Genomic DNA, 17,940 nt, shown 5'->3' on the forward strand with positions numbered 1-17,940 from the left:
AACAAATGAAGGAAGAAAGTTGGGGAAATGACTTGCATCCAGCTTTCCGTTTCTGTTGCGGTGACTGACAGCTGTCTCAGGTGTGGCGTCAGGATACTGAGGGGAATTGGGATGCTAAGGTTTCCCCACAGGGAGGAGCAGGCAAGGCTTGACAGCAGTCTGAGATCTGCGCTGTCATATTTGTCGATGGGTTTTGGCATCAGCGAGACTTTCTTTGTTGTTGTTGTTGTTGTCGTGTACGTGTACGAAGCAGAAGTTGGCTGTGCTTTAGATGTGCAGCACATAGGTGGAACATGTGGCAGCGTTGCATAAAGTTTGCGTGATATGCCCAACAACAATCAAGGAAGCTTTAGTGGTTTTGAAAAAACTTTTTGAAAAGTGTTTTGTGCGTTTGCAATCCTGGAAACAAAAACTGGCTATAGCCTGTGAAAGAGTTGAGATTCACCATCAGTCAGGACAGCAAACATTAAAGCTGAAACTTTATTTTTTATATAAAAAAAAAATATGTATTATACATATTTGTTGAAACTTACACCACATCCCTGCAATCTCCTCTCTGTGCTTCTATTACCGACTGAAGAGATGCACCAACAACTAATCAAAGCCAGGAGGAGGGTCTTAACGCTATCAATCAATGAATGTTCTGCCAGATATTCTAATGGCAGAGAAACGGCTCACCACTACAGAAAAACCATTCATCCACTGTTATCTGTGGCCATGCTAACTAGCTTTAGCATTCATGACAGACTCAGCAGAGAGCAAGAGGGAGAGGGTGGAGCAGCGTGCACATGGGCATGTTTGGGACAAGGCAAAGGAGCTCAATTTATTTTTCACAGACTATCTGTTGTGACGTGGAAATACGTAAAAAAAAAAAAAAAAAATTTTTTAGAAAACTGACATACTGCAGCTTCAAGAAACATACAGCCAGATCTGCAGTGAAATGGTTTAAAATAAAACATATTGATGTCTTTCAATGGCCCAGTTCTAAACCCAGTTGAGAATCTTTGGTAAAATTGATAATATTGAGAATGGGCAAACGTTTCCGTTTCTCCAATGGGTAATACTGGTGAAGACGTAGCTATTGGAGCTATTATTGGCGGCAATCGTGTTTTCTCAAGGAACAAACTGAACTGAGTCTGATGGCATTCCTCCTGGAGACCTAAGAGTGACTCGGGCGGCAGCTTTCAGCTTTCCACTGCCCGGATCTGGATGAAAAAGAGAGAGGAGGAAAAGATACGGCGCCGTGACTCATTCGCATTATCCTCTGAAGTGGAAATGCTTCAAACGTGTCGCACTCACACATACAGAAACAGGCATGCAGTCGCATACTGGCATGCACACGGCATGTGCACAACGGGAACCCGGGAGCCCATTTGCAGTGTGTGATGTGCTTTGAGCAGTCGCTCGCTTTGAAACATCAGATTCCCGCTTAAAAGTCGAAAGTGGGCAAACTCCAACAGGGCAATTAGTCCCATATCGCAAAACAAGTTCTCTCTGTTGCCTGGGTGTTCACACTCCCCTGAACAAGGTTAAAAGTAGTTGAACATTTTTAGGCTAATTTCCTGTAAAGAAATCACAAAACATCTAATGCTGATGTTTAAATGCTACTGGTGCCATGAGACAGGGGCGATCGCCGGATATTATCGAGTGGTACGCACAAAGCAACAACTCACCTGACCCACAAGAGCACAATTACACACATCATAGCACACATCATAAGTGTGGCACACAAAACCAGCAGAAACCACACAAATACAGACCAAAATAGCAAATAGACATAGAAACGTTGCACCGTGTACCTAATGGTGATTTCCTGATCCACATCCTGTTTTTGTGCGGACACGATGCACAAAAACAGCGACTCTGATCCACAGTGCATGAGTAGCTTGATGTGCAATTCCTGCACACGAGTTGGACATGAGTGTGTGTGTGTGTGTGTGTGTGTGAGTCGCACATGCACAATGCAACTCACACACACACACACACACACACACACGTATGCCTACATAGCCTACATTTTTGCACATTACAATAAACTCAGGAAAGCAGATTCCCAGTCTCAAGTAGTGTGTTGGTGTGCGTGTGTGTGTGAGACATCATCATCATTTCTACTCTCTTTGGCAAATGTTTTGACTGGTTAAAAGTCCACTTGTTCATTTATGGCCACCCTTACCACATCGATATGTTAAGCTTACAGAAAGAGCTTCTAGCTGCCAATTAAACAAACTTAATCAATAAAATTTAGGTTTTGAACATACAAGTTAACACCCCCACAGAAGCAGACGTACAGGATGTTTTTGACACTAAAGACCATTTTTATTTTTTCTCATCATAGTGTTGATAGAAAAGGAAGAAACAATTAAAAGTCCAATAGTCAAAGGAAAATTTGGCAGGTGTTCCTGTTTGGAAGAACCTCATTTCTATGTCAAACCATAAACATTAAGAGGATTTCACTCTGGTCATTTGGTTGTCTGTCCCGGTGTGTCTGACACAACATAATTTGCCGACCAATGAGTGAGATCAAAGAGGACAATCCTTCTTCTGATAAGGGCAGAGTTAGTTCACTTGTGTTGTAGACTTCATGATGTTGGACGTTGTGCATCTCATTACTTCAGGCATGAAGCAGAAAGAACATGCCTACAGTCGTCCATGGTGCTGGAAGAGTGACAATCTGAGGCTGTCTTTGGTCTTTAATGACTTGTTTAGATTTTCTCTACAAGAAAATCCTCATGAAGAACATCCGCAAATCAGTTCCTGTCCATGTGTTTAGGTGTGCTTGAGTTATGCTGTCGGTAAATGCATCAGCAAATCCAAAACAAAAGAAGAAGTACATCTTCTTCTTCTTCTTCTGCCTATCTGCATTAGTGATTGTTGTGTTGGCTTGCTATGGTGAATTTCCCAGTTAGCACTAGCTACAATTGGGCTAACTATCATCGCGATCAAGACTTGAAATCGCAGCAAGTTTGTATGACACTTTTCTGTGTCATACAAACTTTGGTTGTTATGCTACGGCCGGCTTGGCGTTGTGAGCATGCAGCCAGTGAACCATGAGATCTCCCATCTACCTTTATGATTGGACGCTCTGCTGCACCTGTGCCTCATATAGACTTCACCCGCTAAGCTAATCTCCGCTGCTAGCTGTGGTCAACTCGGAGCAGGATGCCGATATAAACAGATGTACAGAGATGGTTAATGACTCGGAATAAACGCAACTGGTCACACAGCACAAATCAGCGGCTTGTTTATGTTTGTGACATGCAGAGATTTAACTACGGCAGGTAATGCAGCTCGGCAAAATACATTAAGTCTGGGTTTGATGAGGTTATGTTCATATGTTTGAACCTGGTGGATTATTTCAGTGGTGGTTTTTTTTTTTTATAAAAATTTTTTGTGCTATATTTTTAGATTTATCATCACTTTTACCGTCACAAAGAAGACTTGTAATTCTAAATGTGGCATAAAGGCTGTTTTTACTTCGTTGTAGAAATCGAGCTGCTTTTGCTTTACAACAAATGTGTTGTCAGAATAGCTGGAATGTAACTGTAACTGTAACCAATGACAACTGAGGTGAAACGAGATGTGAATCCACTCTATTAAAACGATATATTTCTTGTTCTTGTACAGAACCGTTGGTGTTGTTGTTATTCCTTAATATTACGATTATTGAATAACAACAACATTTTCACAAGTTTATGGGTCACAGAGCTGGATTACATCACCCTAAATAAACTTTGTTTTTCATCCTTTTCTTCTCTTTGTGTCTCCACAGAAATCTGCTGGACATGGACACCTTCTCCAAATCAGACCCAAGTAAGAGACATGATGTCCAAAAACCCATCAGACTCTTGACTCTTTAGACGGTCATGTGGAAAAGACAAAACTGTTATTTTGTGGAGAAAGGTCTTTATCACGTATTATAATAAGAGTCAGGAGATTGGTTAAAATGGACGGTAATGAATTTAGAATAATTGCTAAAATAATGGATCAAATTTATTGTTGAACAAACAATATCCCTTTTAAAATAAAATTAAACAAACAAAATGACTAAAAATGAAACCCCACGCCAGAAATGTCCACTCACAATACTATCATGAAATCTTTGTTAAAACGAAACTGTCATGTCTGGGAAAACGTGGCTTGTACCATTTTCTAGAAAAAAGCACATTTGGTTTAGAAAAGTCTTAAATTTCTCTTTTTATCAACATTCTTAAAGAAGAAAGTCTAATAATGCTTAACACGTAGATTCTATTTTCTTTTTATCTTTGGTTTGCTGCATCACAACTTGATTTAAAAATATAATATATTCCTTATTTTGTGAATGAATACAAGCTGATTAAAAAATAATTTAAAAGAAAGCTACTTATTTACTCTGGGATCTGATTGTAGGAGACGGATCACTGAAATGCTCATCCACCTCCTCAGTGAAATGACTGAAATTATCGTTTGAAAATCTACCTCTGTTGAGTTGGAGCTTTGAGTTGGCATACAAACCTAAATTTGATCACAAATTAGATTAGGTTGGCCTTATGATACATTATAGCCATACACCACTGACTAAATTGGCTATAAAGTAATTTCCAGTATAGGTGGAACACCTACTGCAAATGACAGAGTCATGCTTTCATCTTTATCATGTAGCCCTGCTTTTGGCCAGGATATTTCATACTTCACCAAACCTCTTCGTGTCATTTCCACTGTAGCATTTGTGTCCAAGAATCTAAGGCCACAAAAGAAAAAAAAGTTATTACATGATGAACAAGTTGTCAGCACATCTCCAAGAGAACAGGATGGAAGAAGTGACTCATTGTGGTGGTGATGATGATGATGACAGTGATGAGAGGAGTGCTGGGATGACGGTGATCGTCTGTAGTAGTAGAGGACAGGCTTTAACTACATGTTTAGGTAGTTCTTGTGATTCCTCTGAGCTCAACTTTAATCCTTTAATTTGAACCCGACTGGAGGAAGGAGCCAGAAGGCGAAGAAGGGAGGGGAAAGTATTAAAGTTGGCAGTGATGCATAGATAACCAGGTTATGTGACCTGGTGATAAAAATATCAGCGATACAAATCAAACGGCTCCAGCTCTCTGGTGGAATAAAAATAAAAGTCTAAGCTTTTCAAATCCATGTTCTGTTCCAGTAATCCAGCCATATTTATTCTGTAATTAGCTACACATACTGTTGATACAGCTGTTTGTATTGACTGGCGTTGTTAACGTTAGACGTTTGTCTTCTTCACAGTTTGTGTTCTCTACACTCAAGGCATGGGCAACAAGGAATGGAGAGAGGTCAGTACGTTTCTCCACAGCAACACCACTGCCTCTTCTTTGTATTGGTCGACGTCTCTGATGTTTCAAGGTCGCGAACACCTCAATACGACAATAAAGTTTCATCTTGCATACAGAATAAATTGGCAAAGGAGTGCCTTCTATTAGCAAAGAGAAATAAATGGAGTACACGTTTTTAGCAGCAGCTGAAGCTCTACCGCTGACTTCGTCCAGGAAAGAGACGCGGCTAAACGCAGACTCAGAGTTCTTTATGTGACAAAGAAAAACGAAGAAATCATATAGTACTTTCCACGAGAGAGAAAAACTAAGAACACAGAGCTGATGGAACCAATTGTTTCCATTTCACCCATGTAACATGGATGTACTCCATCTACATATGTCTGATGGTGGCAAGAGATTTTGGAAAGACACCTGTGTGAACAATCAGTTAGCTTGATTCTCCATGATTAAAAAAGAGCCCGCCATTCACCGTCTATAGCAGGTATTTTACTTATCATAACTACTCTATAAAACCTGAGCTGTCCCTTTAAGAAGTCAACAGTCGGGGGGGGCAACATGTTGAGTCATTAAAATATTATATTTAAATGCAAACGTTACTCTTTTTAGACGCACGGGTTACATTAGTCAAGGCTCTTCTAATGTGCTTAAGCTCTTATTTACTTTAGGCTACGCATGCTCTCATTAGACAAGCACTTATCACTTAAAATGATTAAAAGCAATGTGCATTCATATTTAACTAGAAATAACACATCAGGTCAATGTATTCACCAGCCTAATTTGTCTCTCTGTGGAAACTATTAGCGTCACTTTTGGATCAAAGATTTTTATTTACCATCTAAGTTGATATCTGTGAAAACGGCAGATGGTCACTTATTAGCGAACCAACCAGAGACGCAGGTGGAGGACTTACGTTAGGTGTAGACAGATTTAATGAAAGTCCTAATTATGCCTGTCATTGCTCTTTTTAATTGGTAAACATCTTTAAGAGCATGTTTTCTGAACTGCAGGCACCAGAGAGTTGTTTTTATTATTTTTTGTTTTTTTCCCCCCCTCTCCACATGAATATTCACGAATGTAAATGAGAGTTCAGATTCCCACTGCCCCAATCATTCCCGGTTCTTAAGAAGTCCGAGTGGCCCGTCATCTGCTTGCTCCATCAACAGGCAAAGTTAAATGTCAAACGCTGACCTGCCTGATCCCCGTTGACCGGATGCTTAAGCTGCTCTGCATTCATTACGCCGTAGCTGTACATGATCTCCCGTAACCAGAGCCTCCCCTGATGTTTCTCCAGAGGAACAGGCTGCAGGTGGTGAGGTCTTTTGCACGAGCCACCACAACTTCTGGAACGCCTGGAAAAGCCGCGTTTGTTTGCGCGGAGAAATCTCCAAAGTGTTGCGCGAAGACAAAGCGACATCTTATAGATTCTCTGAATGCAGGGCGGCGAACGGGAATGGTTGAGAAAAGCGGTGGAGACGAGGAACGGTCGGACCCTTGAGTTTTCTCCCGACTGTTTTCTCAACGTCTCTTTCATCTTTGCTCTTCGTTTCCAGTTTGGGAGAACGGAGGTGATTGACAACACACTAAACCCAGACTTTGTGAGGAAATTCATGCTGGACTACTTCTTTGAAGAGAGACAGAATCTCAGATTTGACTTGTGAGTATAACTTCCTGTGTTTGCTTAACTTTTTAGTGTCTTTTTTTTTTTTTTTTTTTTTCTGGTTCTCTTTGCTTGACAAGTAAAAATATTCACTCCCCACATTTTGTCATATTTTAACCACATGCGATATATTTTTGTACTATTTTGTGTGATTGGCTTACAAAAATGCGAGTAAATGTTCTGCAAACATCAATTTGAAAGTCTTCCCACCAATTTTCAGGTGGATTCAGATTCAGGCCCACACTTTGACTAGACCATTTCACCACATAAACTTTTGATTGCATCTCCGGTTTTACGTTGGTGACATTTTCCTCCTGTGAGGTGAACTTTTTTTGTTCCAGTTTGAAGTCTGTCATGTTTCTTCTTGCCCTCTCCCATCAATTCTGACCATCTTTTGAGATTTCTTTTGTTAAAACTGGAAACATTGTGTTTTACTTCGTGCTCTGTAAAAGAAGAAGTGTATAAATGCCAGAGCAGAAGGCTCGGTTTTTCCAAGAACTACAGCCTCTTAAAACGGCTTAATTTGCTCTGAAGCTGAATTGGAAGTGGAACAGTTGTCGTTTTTAAACCCAAAGGTGAACTAACAGCTTTGAAAGGTCAAGGGTCAACTGATACAGGGTGCTCACCTTTGTACAAAGAAAGCCGCACACCTGCAGAGTGGTTCAGGGTTCCTTCAGGGGAGACATTTCTGCACGGTTGACTGGTTCTTCCCTGCCGGCACAACTTCCATGTTCACAAAAAAATCTTTAGGCATGCATGGTAGAAGGAATTGTGCAAACCTTTTCCGACTGAAAAATAAAAAAAAAGCCAGTACAGCAACGATGCGTTTGTGTCAGGTTTGACAGGGGGATTTTCTCTTAGAAACTGCTGTTGTAGATGTTTTACCACAGAAAGCTCACACACACTGCTCTACACACACTGCTCTACATCCTTCCCCTATTTTGACTGTTGAATGTTCCAGAAGCATCCTGAATGTTTACTAAGGCTCCACTCATGATGTCTCTACTTTCACTCTCTGTTTTTAGGCAGTTCTAGAGAGAGCGAATTGGATTATTGACATACAAGTCACTGCTCTGCATGTTTACCACATTTGGTTCAAATCAGACCTGTCCTTCATGGATGCTTAACGTTTTGTGAGTAGCTTGAGTTCAGGGGCAGTTTGACAATAAAGTGTGTCCTTTTTCAATTGTGAAGCCAAGAGAATACCTAAGAGAAAGAACAACTACACCTAATCAGTATATTACTTGTAAAAATCCCTTTTTAACAGCAAAGCAGCTGTTTTCTGTTGGATGTATTCATGATGTTATTGATAATCTATAAGAATTCAGCTCACTGAGGTTTCCAGACATCCATGAATAAGTTTGAATATTTTCCCAGCCTTTTTGTTGCAGAATTCCTGGTGTCTTTGAGGTTACCGTCCTGCTGCAATGACTCTGATCCACTACGTTTCTACCGGTTGACAAACGACCTTCCACTTTATATAGATTACACTTTGACTATGATACCTGAACCTGCGGGAGCTTTCATTAAGGAAGCTTGTTCTAGTGAGCGTTTCTTCAGATCTTAGTGGTGACTCATCCAATAGCAACAGTGAGGGATCCAGGAGTGGTTTGTGATTAAACACCATGTTCTAGCCATAGAAACTCTGTGAACACTCAGCAGGAAAGTAAAGAGTGGATCCTGGATTAGGTTTCTGTAGTGGAAAGGCATCCAATGGTAAACCAGCACCAATTACCATCATTACATCTCCGCCGCTGTACTTGACTGTTGTTATGAGAGGTTTATGTTGATCCGGTATGTTTGGTTTTCTCCTAACTTAAAGATGTCATTCTCATCATTCCACAGATGTCATCAGTGTGAATCTTTGTCATTTCCTCTTACTTCATATTTACTGACTAGACCTTTGCGGTTGCACGAGGTGCAAACGTAGAAATCTGACATTTCGTTTGTCTTCCTTCGCACACCGACGGGTTTTTAGACGTTTTGAACCTGCCAGCAGCGTCTCTAGGCGATGCCGTTTCTCCTTAATTACATGCAAATTTCAGTTTCTCTTTTAAAATGAAAAGATTAATTAGATTATCCATAAACCACAGAGGAGCGGCAACAGTTTTCACCGTCATCATGAAAGTTAAGCCATTGTGGGTGGGTCTGAGACGGTAGTAAGAAAAAAAGGAGAATAAAAAAAGGCTGTGGGGGAAAAAATAGTTTTTGTGGGCGGATTGTTGTGAGAGAATGAAATATGATGAGCATCTTTGGAATGTTGGGTTCACACCTGGATCCTGGCAGCTCTTAAGAGGTGACTGGACCATTTCCAATCACGACACCTAAAATATCCTGAGCCTTTTGCGCAGGTGCTCAGCCAGACCAACGTAGGATCCCTGCCTTGGCATTTCCACCGAGTGGCTCAGTCACGCTCCGCGCTCACATGTGCAGGAGCTGTGTCACCCGGTCACATGGTGGACAGACTCACTCCAAGACGAAACCAAAAGTGATGTGTGCCACTTGTGCGTGCTCTCCCACACGCGGCGCGGCCCAAGCCACGGTGGGGGCATTTGTGTGCCGGTGTGTGCGACGTAGCAGGTAGCCATAACAACCGGAGTTTCGGGGGATGGTTGCTGAAGATGCAGGAAACGACGGTTTTCCTTAAAAAAATAAAATAAAATAAGCATTTAACCTTTCATATCAAGTCTGCTCCTGTAGACCTCAACAAGTCACCAGGCAGTCTATTTACTCACAGAAGAAGCACACGCTGCTACTACTTGCTTTGTTGTGCATTAAAAAAAAAGATGCCATGCAGCTTTTTTTGAATGAAACTTGATATTCTTGCTCTAGAGAATCTAGTTTAGATTTGCTAGTATGTGGCCAAAATTTGTCACAATGATAAATTTTGCTGGATTGTCCAGCAAAACATTGTAGTTTTGAGAATGTTCTTTAGGATGTACTTTGACATAATTAGTGTGGCAGTTGAAAATGGGCTCAAAGTGCCAGTATTATTGTTTACTGCAATAATTTCTGGAGCAATTTGTTGTCCAGTAAAATGCGTTGTTGTGACAGGCCTACCCACAACAAATAAGTCTCGTCCCGTTGCAATCAATCAATCAATCAATCAATCAATCAATCAATCAATCAATCAATCAAATTTTATTTGCATAGCACATAATACGGTCAGTTGGGTTAATGTTTGCCTGAATGGAGTCGATCATCTTCTATCTTTTTGTAGCTGTGAGAGAATTTGTCATGATTTCTCAGTGTGTGAGAAACAGCCTTTTCTGTGACTCTCCCTCTGTGTGTGTGCGTGTGTGTGTGTGTGTGTTCACATGGGGCTCCTGTTTTGTTCTGTTTTCATCAGCAGCTGTATAAAGCTGCCGCTGTCGGCCTGTTGAGGGTAACGCCGTCTGAGATGATGGCAGGTAAAAGATGAGCCACGACAATGAGGCTGTTTGGAAATAAAGCAAAAAGTGACGACGGAAATCACTTTTCACTGATTTATTACGCTAAACTTTATGTCTTTACTCCTTAAATACACACATTGATTAAACGAAACAAGGCCTTGAAGTAATATCGGTACCCTCTGTTTTATCCTCCCCCCATGTTTATGTTGCAGTAGCTGACATTTTTGTTTTAAAACAAAATTTTCAAAGCCATCTCACAAAGGTGGTTTTCATTTGTATTCATTTCCTTTTTGTCAAAACTTTGTGGAACTAAAAATATTGTTTTCTAAGCAAGAGGCCAAATATTACCTTTTGGATCATAAAAGGTAGACTGATGGTTTACATGGTTACTCATATAAAATATTGTTTTAGAACCTAACATCATTTTTACCACCTACACAACTTTATAAATGACCTTTCTGGTCTGCTGCTTGGTCTTCTAGAGTTTTTGTTCATTCATGCCCTCTAACAAACTTCTAATACAGTTGGTTGCACTAGGTTTTACTCAGTGGGACCACAAAGCATTTGCAGGCCACACTTTTCAGATTTTACAAAAAGTTTGGACGATGAACGAATCCCTCTCTCTCTGTGTGTGTGTGTGTGTGTGTGTGTGTTCTCACATGGTGCTCCTGTTTTGTTCTGCATTTGTAATGCATTGAACTTTGTGGTTATGGTACGGGGAAAAAGCTTAAAACCTTTTTCCCCGTACGGTAAACGCACTTACGAAAGCGGAAAACTACTTATGAATACGAAAGACTTTAATAAGCAAAACACAGAGGCACTGCGCAAACTCCAGCTGACTGAGAGGACAAGTCAAAAAGCAGCACAGTAACTTAGAAAATCTGGCACTGAACCAAGAGGAAGAAAACGTAAGAAAAGCTGAAGGAAACAATGACAATAGAGAGGTGAGCAGTCTGAGAAAAAAAACTAAAAGCCAGTTGACTGGAACCCAGAATGTCTGAAAAGTCTCACTTTTCTTTACTTGTCAAGTCAGTAAATCTTGCTTTTTTTTTTCTTTTTTTTTCTTTCTTGCACACGACGCTGCTGGAAACAGCAATATGTTTGTTAAAATTATAGCGACAGTAAGCCAACAGTCAGCCCTCGTAAATGGTCATTCGTATCTCTGCAGAGGAAAGAGAATCTCGTTCTACAGGCATTGTTTTTCATTTTCTGCCAATGATATGATCCGACGCGTGAATGCCTCAGATAAACAATGGAAGTAAATACTTCATGTGACCTGAACCAGTCGGGAAGTGGAGAACCTGAAAACTCTACCAAGACAAAAACATTCCTGAGAGACGCGTAGGGTAAGAGGCTTCATCGCTTTCCTGGTAGGTAGGGATGGATCACCAGCTCTTCCTGTCTGTGAAAGCTATAGCGGCATCAAAAATCCTATCCTCACAAGTCTCCTTTTCAGCACTTCCATAACAAAAACTTATTTGATATTGCTAAAATCTATAAATCCAGGTTTTGGGGCCTCAGTCTTTAGTAATAAACTGGCCCCCAAACTGGTTGCGCAGGAGAAAACTTGTCCACACCGATTCAGATTTACTGTATCCAAGCATTCTAGCACTAAACATCCAGAACATTTTAAGAGGTAACTAATTGGCTACTTATTTCCCTTAAGTATTAGCCTGCAAAGGGCGATCCATATTTAGAGCTGAGCGAAATGACCTGAGGTGTGAAACGATCTCAGATTGCTGAGCAAACGGTTTGTCTGATGACCTGCCGCTCTGCAGAGCCTGGAGGAGCGTTTCCAGACAAATGACTCCTGTAAATATTGGGTGTACGGGCTGCATAGAGCGACGTAGAGGGGAAAAAAAACGAGGCGAATCAGACACACTTACAAAAATAATGCACAGTGTTTTCTAAAAGTACTTACACTGTCCAAATCTGAACTGGATGGAAGAGTAGCAAAACTAAAATTGACACGGCCCACCGTGTTTTTGGGCCTCAGAGGGGGGAACTAAGAATGTTAATTGCTCTCAATACACCAGTGATGCATGGTGGTGGCAGCATCATACTGGGATTTTGTATGACAAATTGTGGAAAGCTACAAGGCTTATAAGTACTTTAGGCAAGGCAACACAATAAGAGAATGACGGACTCATTAACGTCCCCATATCAGCCCTTCACATCCTGAAGCACTCATCTTTTCACAGTCCTGTGTGTGAATAACAATTTATATGGTGTCAGTTTAATGGGGAAGAGTTGTAACGTTGTCGCGTTGGGATGCAGAATACCCAGAGCTTACAGCGAGGAGTTGGGTCCCGTTGCTGATTTATCCTGCCTGTAATCAGCATCGGTCCCAGCTGAGATCCTGCCACTCCGCATCTATCAGGAACGCACTGACCCTCCTTTTCCTTTATTTCCACAGGTACGATGTTGACTCAAAGAGTGCCAACCTGCAGAAACACGTGAGTCCTTCTCTGGATCTTCCTTTCTCACGTTGTGCTTGTGTGAGAGTATGTGTGTGTGTGTCTTTCTCCCATTTGAACCATTTTAGCCATGTAATAGCAATCTGGCCATTACGACGACTGGGCTGATTATCTGCTAAACTTGCTCGGTCTCGGAGCAGTCTGTGGGTCATTTAGAAATTAAATTTGTCCACCCTGCTTCTTACCATTGATGCCAGTGATTACAACAGCTGTAATTAGTAACGGCAGCGTCCTCGCAGGTAATAACAGCTATTACCCGCACGCTGCTTTTAGGGCGTTCTAGTTCAAAGAACCAGAGGCAGCTTGGACGTTGAACTGTCATGTTTGTTTTCCATTGGGAGAGGAAAGTCTTGTCTATTTTTCTGGATAAATACTCTAAGTTATCACATACAAGTTATGTTGGTATGATTTGATTAGACGTAATTCTTGAAGGTAAGAAATTTCCATCAAAATCAAATAAAATTTTATTTGTATAGCACATTACAGCAGCAAGGCATTTCAAAGTTTTATAGTTTTCTGGAAGTTTGTTCCAGATTTTTGGTGCATAGATGCTGAATGCCGCTTCTCCTCGTTTGGTTCTGGTTCTGGGGATGCAGAGCAGAACCAGAACCTGAAGACCTGAGAGTTCTGGAAGGTTGATACAACAGCAGCAGATCTTTAATGTATTGTGGTGCTAAACCATTCAGTGATTTATAAACTAACAACAATATTTTAAAGTCTATTCTTTGAGCTACAAGGAGCCAGTGGAGAGACTTTAAAACTGGTGTTATGTGCTCTATCTTCCTGGTTTTAGTGAGGATGCCAGCAGCAGCATTCTGGATAAGCAGTTGGTTATTGTTAGGAAGCTATTTAACTGTTTAAACAGCTTTTTCAATAACTTTGCTGATGAATGGGAGGTCAGAGGTCGGCCTGTAATTCTGCAGTAGTGATTTGTCTAGGTTGTTCTTTTTATCAGTGGTTTGATTACTGCTGTTTTCAAAGCCTGGGGGAAAACGCCTGATGAGAGCGATGAGTTTACAATTCAGATCAGATCAGTAGCAACAACAGGCAGGACTTTCTTAAAGAAATGTGTTGGTAGCCACATGTTTTGTGGCTCCACACATTAAGAGCCACAGAAGACTGATAGAAAGCTCAAGATCATCCTAATTCATGGATGACTTTCTATGGTGCTGTGGACAAATATTCCCACCCTCCCTTGCAGTTAAAATGTTTCATTAAACAAATGTTGACATCAAAGATAATTTTAGATAAAATAAATCATGAAAAGGTAACTGCTGACTGCTGAACAATTCCTGTGCAAACTACTGTTGAAGAGTTTTCGAGCATGAATGACTTATCTTTGGTCTGCTCATGTTATATAACATCTGAAATGGATTTAACTCCATACTTTGACTTAAACTGTGCACTTTGACTTGGCCGATTTTCAATTTTTCTTTATTTTTTATTCTTACATTTCAGCTAATCAGAGTTGGACTTGCTGTTGTGCTTTGGATCAATCTGCCAATGCTTTTACCCAAACTCCTCTGACCCTGCGATTGCAATATCACAGAACGTTGTGGATATTTGCGAGTGGAGCCTAATAGGCTCATTGTGTCTCTCTATGTTGCCTCTTGGACGGTGCAGACAGCCAGTTTTGCTTTGCCCCAAGGCAACACACCACACGGCTCTCATCCTTTCTTGCTTTTAAGTGTCCGGGCCCGCCACGCTGCCCACATAACACATGAGATGGATGCTCAGGTGTGACTGTTGCCTGCTTTTAGAAAGTGTGGATTATTGGAAGAGACGTAAAATAAAGCTGAGAAAAAGGGAGGAGATCACAGTCTAGCCTGCAGCTCTGCGTTGTGTATTTTAGGAAAGCCAAGTCGCTTTTATGATATCTTGTTTATTTGATAAAGACCAAAACTGGAGTGCAGATATTTGATCATTTCACTAACATCAATGAGTGGTGGTTGAGTTGTGCATGCATTTTCATATTCATTTGGGGATTTCTGTGTTTTTATACGTACACTTTATTTCCTTTTTACTTTTTGGTAGCCCAGACAACCACTAGCTTATGATGGACTTTGCAGAATACAGTCGACTCTGAAAGTCGACTGTATTCTGAGACGTGGCTTTTGAAGTAATCGCCTGCCTTAAATGCAAAAATATTTATGACTGTGTTTGCATCGAATATTGCATGAAAATGAAAAGAGTTTTCATCACTTTGAGCCTGGATGATGCAGGTCTTTTTCTCTGCGGGTTGCTATATTGCACCATCATATGTCTTCAGTAGCAGGAATCCACAAGGGGGCTTTCATATTGGTTAGCTTTGTTTTTATGGGCTGAGAGGTTTCTCTTCCACTTTGAGTCAAACATTCACTGTCCTGCTGCTACGCATAGACTTTTTTTAAAAAAGAGGTGAATTGGGTGTATGGTGAAGGGGTTCTGTTGGATAAATGTGACTTTGAATAAACTAAAAATCTAATTATGTTGCTCTGGAATTGAAAAAAGCGCAAAGAGATCAATGAGGACAGGACAATGGACTTGATGATATGAAGGTGACATCCTGGTTTCTTTGGCTTAAATGTAATATACAAGAAAATTAAAGTCATATCTTTTGTCTGGAAAGTATTATTTGCAGTGCTTCATAAAGTATTCACACCCTGGATTTCTTTTTCTTATTTTGTCATCTTCCTCAAACTTGAATGCAGTTCACTGAGCTATTTATGAAACGGACCAACACAAGTAGTGAATAGTTGTGACAATGTATGGTTGCCTGAAAGCAATGGAAACTAAATACAGAGCTTACGGGAAACAACAAATTTAAAAAAATTTGCTTTATGAGGCATTTAAAACTGGGTTAGTTCACTCCCCCCACAACCACAAACATACGCCAATGTTTGTGCCCAAATATGAAAAGTATTTTAATAGATTGCATGGTGATGCTGTAAATCCCCACCACTTAGCAATATTAGAATGTTTCTTCACAACTCGGCCTTAGGAAACCTTTTTTCCCCTCTCTGTCCTCGTTTCTTTTACCCACTGGACTAAAATCAATAACCTCATTTAAGTGGAGACGCGCACATTGACTCTGAGGCAGCTTACCGTCTTTACAGCCTTGATGCAGATCCCAGAGGGAAGGCCAGACAGCCCGGCCGTTAGATGGTGTGTTTTATCTTAGGAAGTACAGTCTGCGGGGCTGTCTCAGTCATAACTGTGTGAGAACCTTGTATGATATTCACATGAAGGAAAGAAGTAATGAAACACGCTGTGCTGATTGAAATATGCTACATAGTTTGTGCCCATGATTGAAGATGGATACGGAATACAAGCAAATCCTCTGTTGGTTACAGTTCTGATGTTTTTCGCTGACGGTCATTACGAGCGTGTTCTGACGTTTATTTTCATGGAGAGCCAATGTTTTCTCCTAGAAATCCTAACCGTCTCGTTCTGTTGCCTCCTGGTTTGTGTCTTGCTGCCTTCCGACCGGCGAGGTGCCTTCTGCGCTAACAGGCTGCAAGTTAAAAATCTTAGAGTGCAGATGGCTGTGTTGATCCGTGTCGTGACCTCTGAGATTTGCAAGCTGGAGGTGAATGCACTGGCTTAAAATTGGTACGCTCACCATATTCGCAGCAGTGAACGGAGAAAGCCAGTTGCTGTAAAAAAACAGATGGAATGGCTCATAGGTGTAGCTACTGAATATCCAAGCTTTTTTTTTTTTTTTATCTGTCCCAAAGTACTGTGATCTTAGCAATGTATACAAAAAATACACTGGTATTGGAGAACATTGGAACCATCTAAAGAACTCCACAGGATGCTTTTTTTTTGTATTCGTCCCCTAACTTATACGTTGGATATTTTTTCTTTTGTCTTCATGCTGTTAATGGTAGCCAGGAATACTGACAAACTTTCTTTGCTTTATATATCACTGTTATCTAGATGATTGGAGCCGAAATAGCTTTTCTTTTAACTTTATTTCCCCAACCAGTTCTGCTATTTGTTGTAATTAGCAATTATCAGCACACAGCCGGTCCACTGATGGACCCCCCTGCTGGCAGCCGCCGCGGTTGTTCTGTGGCTGTCTTTAAAGACAGACTGCGAAAAAAAAAAAAATGTCATGAAACACATTTTCAGATGTGATTTTATTTTATCTAGAAAATGTAAGAAATTGTTCTCATGATGATAGATATCCAAAACTAATAATAATAAAAAGAAAAGCTGAGAGGAGATGCTAATGAGATCATTATGTTGGTGTTGCTTGGAGCTGTTCTGAGCTAAAATTAGATGCATTTTTGCTAAAATGACAAATGGCTTCACCTCTTGGTTTAAAAAAAAAACCCAAAAGGGGGTGAGGGAAGGGGGTGTACTGGAGAAATAAGACAATTTTACATTTTAAAACTTGTTTTGTTTCCATGAAAACCACAAATGTGAAATTAAGACTATTTGGTACGGTACTAGGTATGTATCCATAAAGTAGAATGTCAAACTAGAGAACTAAATTTATGTCAGTAGTTCAGTTCAGTAAGTGCATCTCCTACCATATCTAGTTTCATTACAAAGTGCTCTATTGAGGGAAAGCAACAAAACGTGGGTGCTGAGAGTTGCTGTATCCAAGCAGTCTGAACCAGAAAGTTGAGTGGAAGGAAAAAAAAACTTACCAAAAAAAAGGGGCATTGTAAACTAAAATCCATAAAAGATTTTAAATATATTTTTGTGCTGAACTGTTGAAATAACATTGTTTATAACAATTTGTGATAAAATGCCATCTGTGTTTGCATGTTTGCACGATTCATGTCAATATTCACTTGGTCTTTGCTTCCACAGGACTTCCTGGGCCAGGCTTACTGCACCCTGGGAGAGGTGGTTGGATCGCTGGGCAGTCGCTTGGAAAAGCCTCTTGGGTGAGTCGATTTAGCAGGAAACATCAACACCAGTTCTGATCTCACCAGAGGTGATTGACGGTTACTGTGTACAACATCAGAAGAGTCTGTCAATCACACTTTACCTGTGAAAGAAGAAAACCTCCAAAGTGTTTTGGATTGCATCCCAGCTTTCATTCTTACTTGACAGCAGGACGTATATGTCCATCCGCTTTAACGTACAACACAAAAAACAATAATCAGTGGGATGAGAAAGTGGCTGTAAATGTT

The 17,940-nt window shown here is 40.6% G+C and overlaps 1 protein-coding gene across 6 annotated transcripts in view; it reads left to right on the top strand.

Moving 5' to 3' along the window:
* Positions 1-17,940, top strand: part of LOC122826402 (copine-8) — an 82,979-nt gene that overhangs the window by 21,617 nt on the left and 43,422 nt on the right. For 4 of the 6 annotated variants that reach the window (XM_044108208.1, XM_044108207.1, XM_044108210.1 and 1 more), the window contains 5 exons: positions 3,770-3,810; positions 5,239-5,285; positions 6,836-6,939; positions 12,751-12,790; positions 17,615-17,691. In XM_044108208.1, coding sequence (XP_043964143.1) covers positions 3,783-3,810; positions 5,239-5,285; positions 6,836-6,939; positions 12,751-12,790; positions 17,615-17,691 — 296 coding nt within the window. In that variant the 5' untranslated portion in view covers positions 3,770-3,782. Of the gene's footprint in view, positions 1-2,284; positions 3,279-3,769; positions 3,811-5,238; positions 5,286-6,595; positions 6,768-6,835; positions 6,940-12,750; positions 12,791-17,614; positions 17,692-17,940 lie in introns of those variants that run through there. The other 2 variants (XM_044108206.1, XM_044108209.1) reach the window with 2 other exon arrangements.

This window comes from Gambusia affinis, linkage group LG23 (genome assembly GCF_019740435.1).
Source record: "Gambusia affinis linkage group LG23, SWU_Gaff_1.0, whole genome shotgun sequence".
Taxonomy (NCBI): domain Eukaryota; kingdom Metazoa; phylum Chordata; class Actinopteri; order Cyprinodontiformes; family Poeciliidae; genus Gambusia; species Gambusia affinis.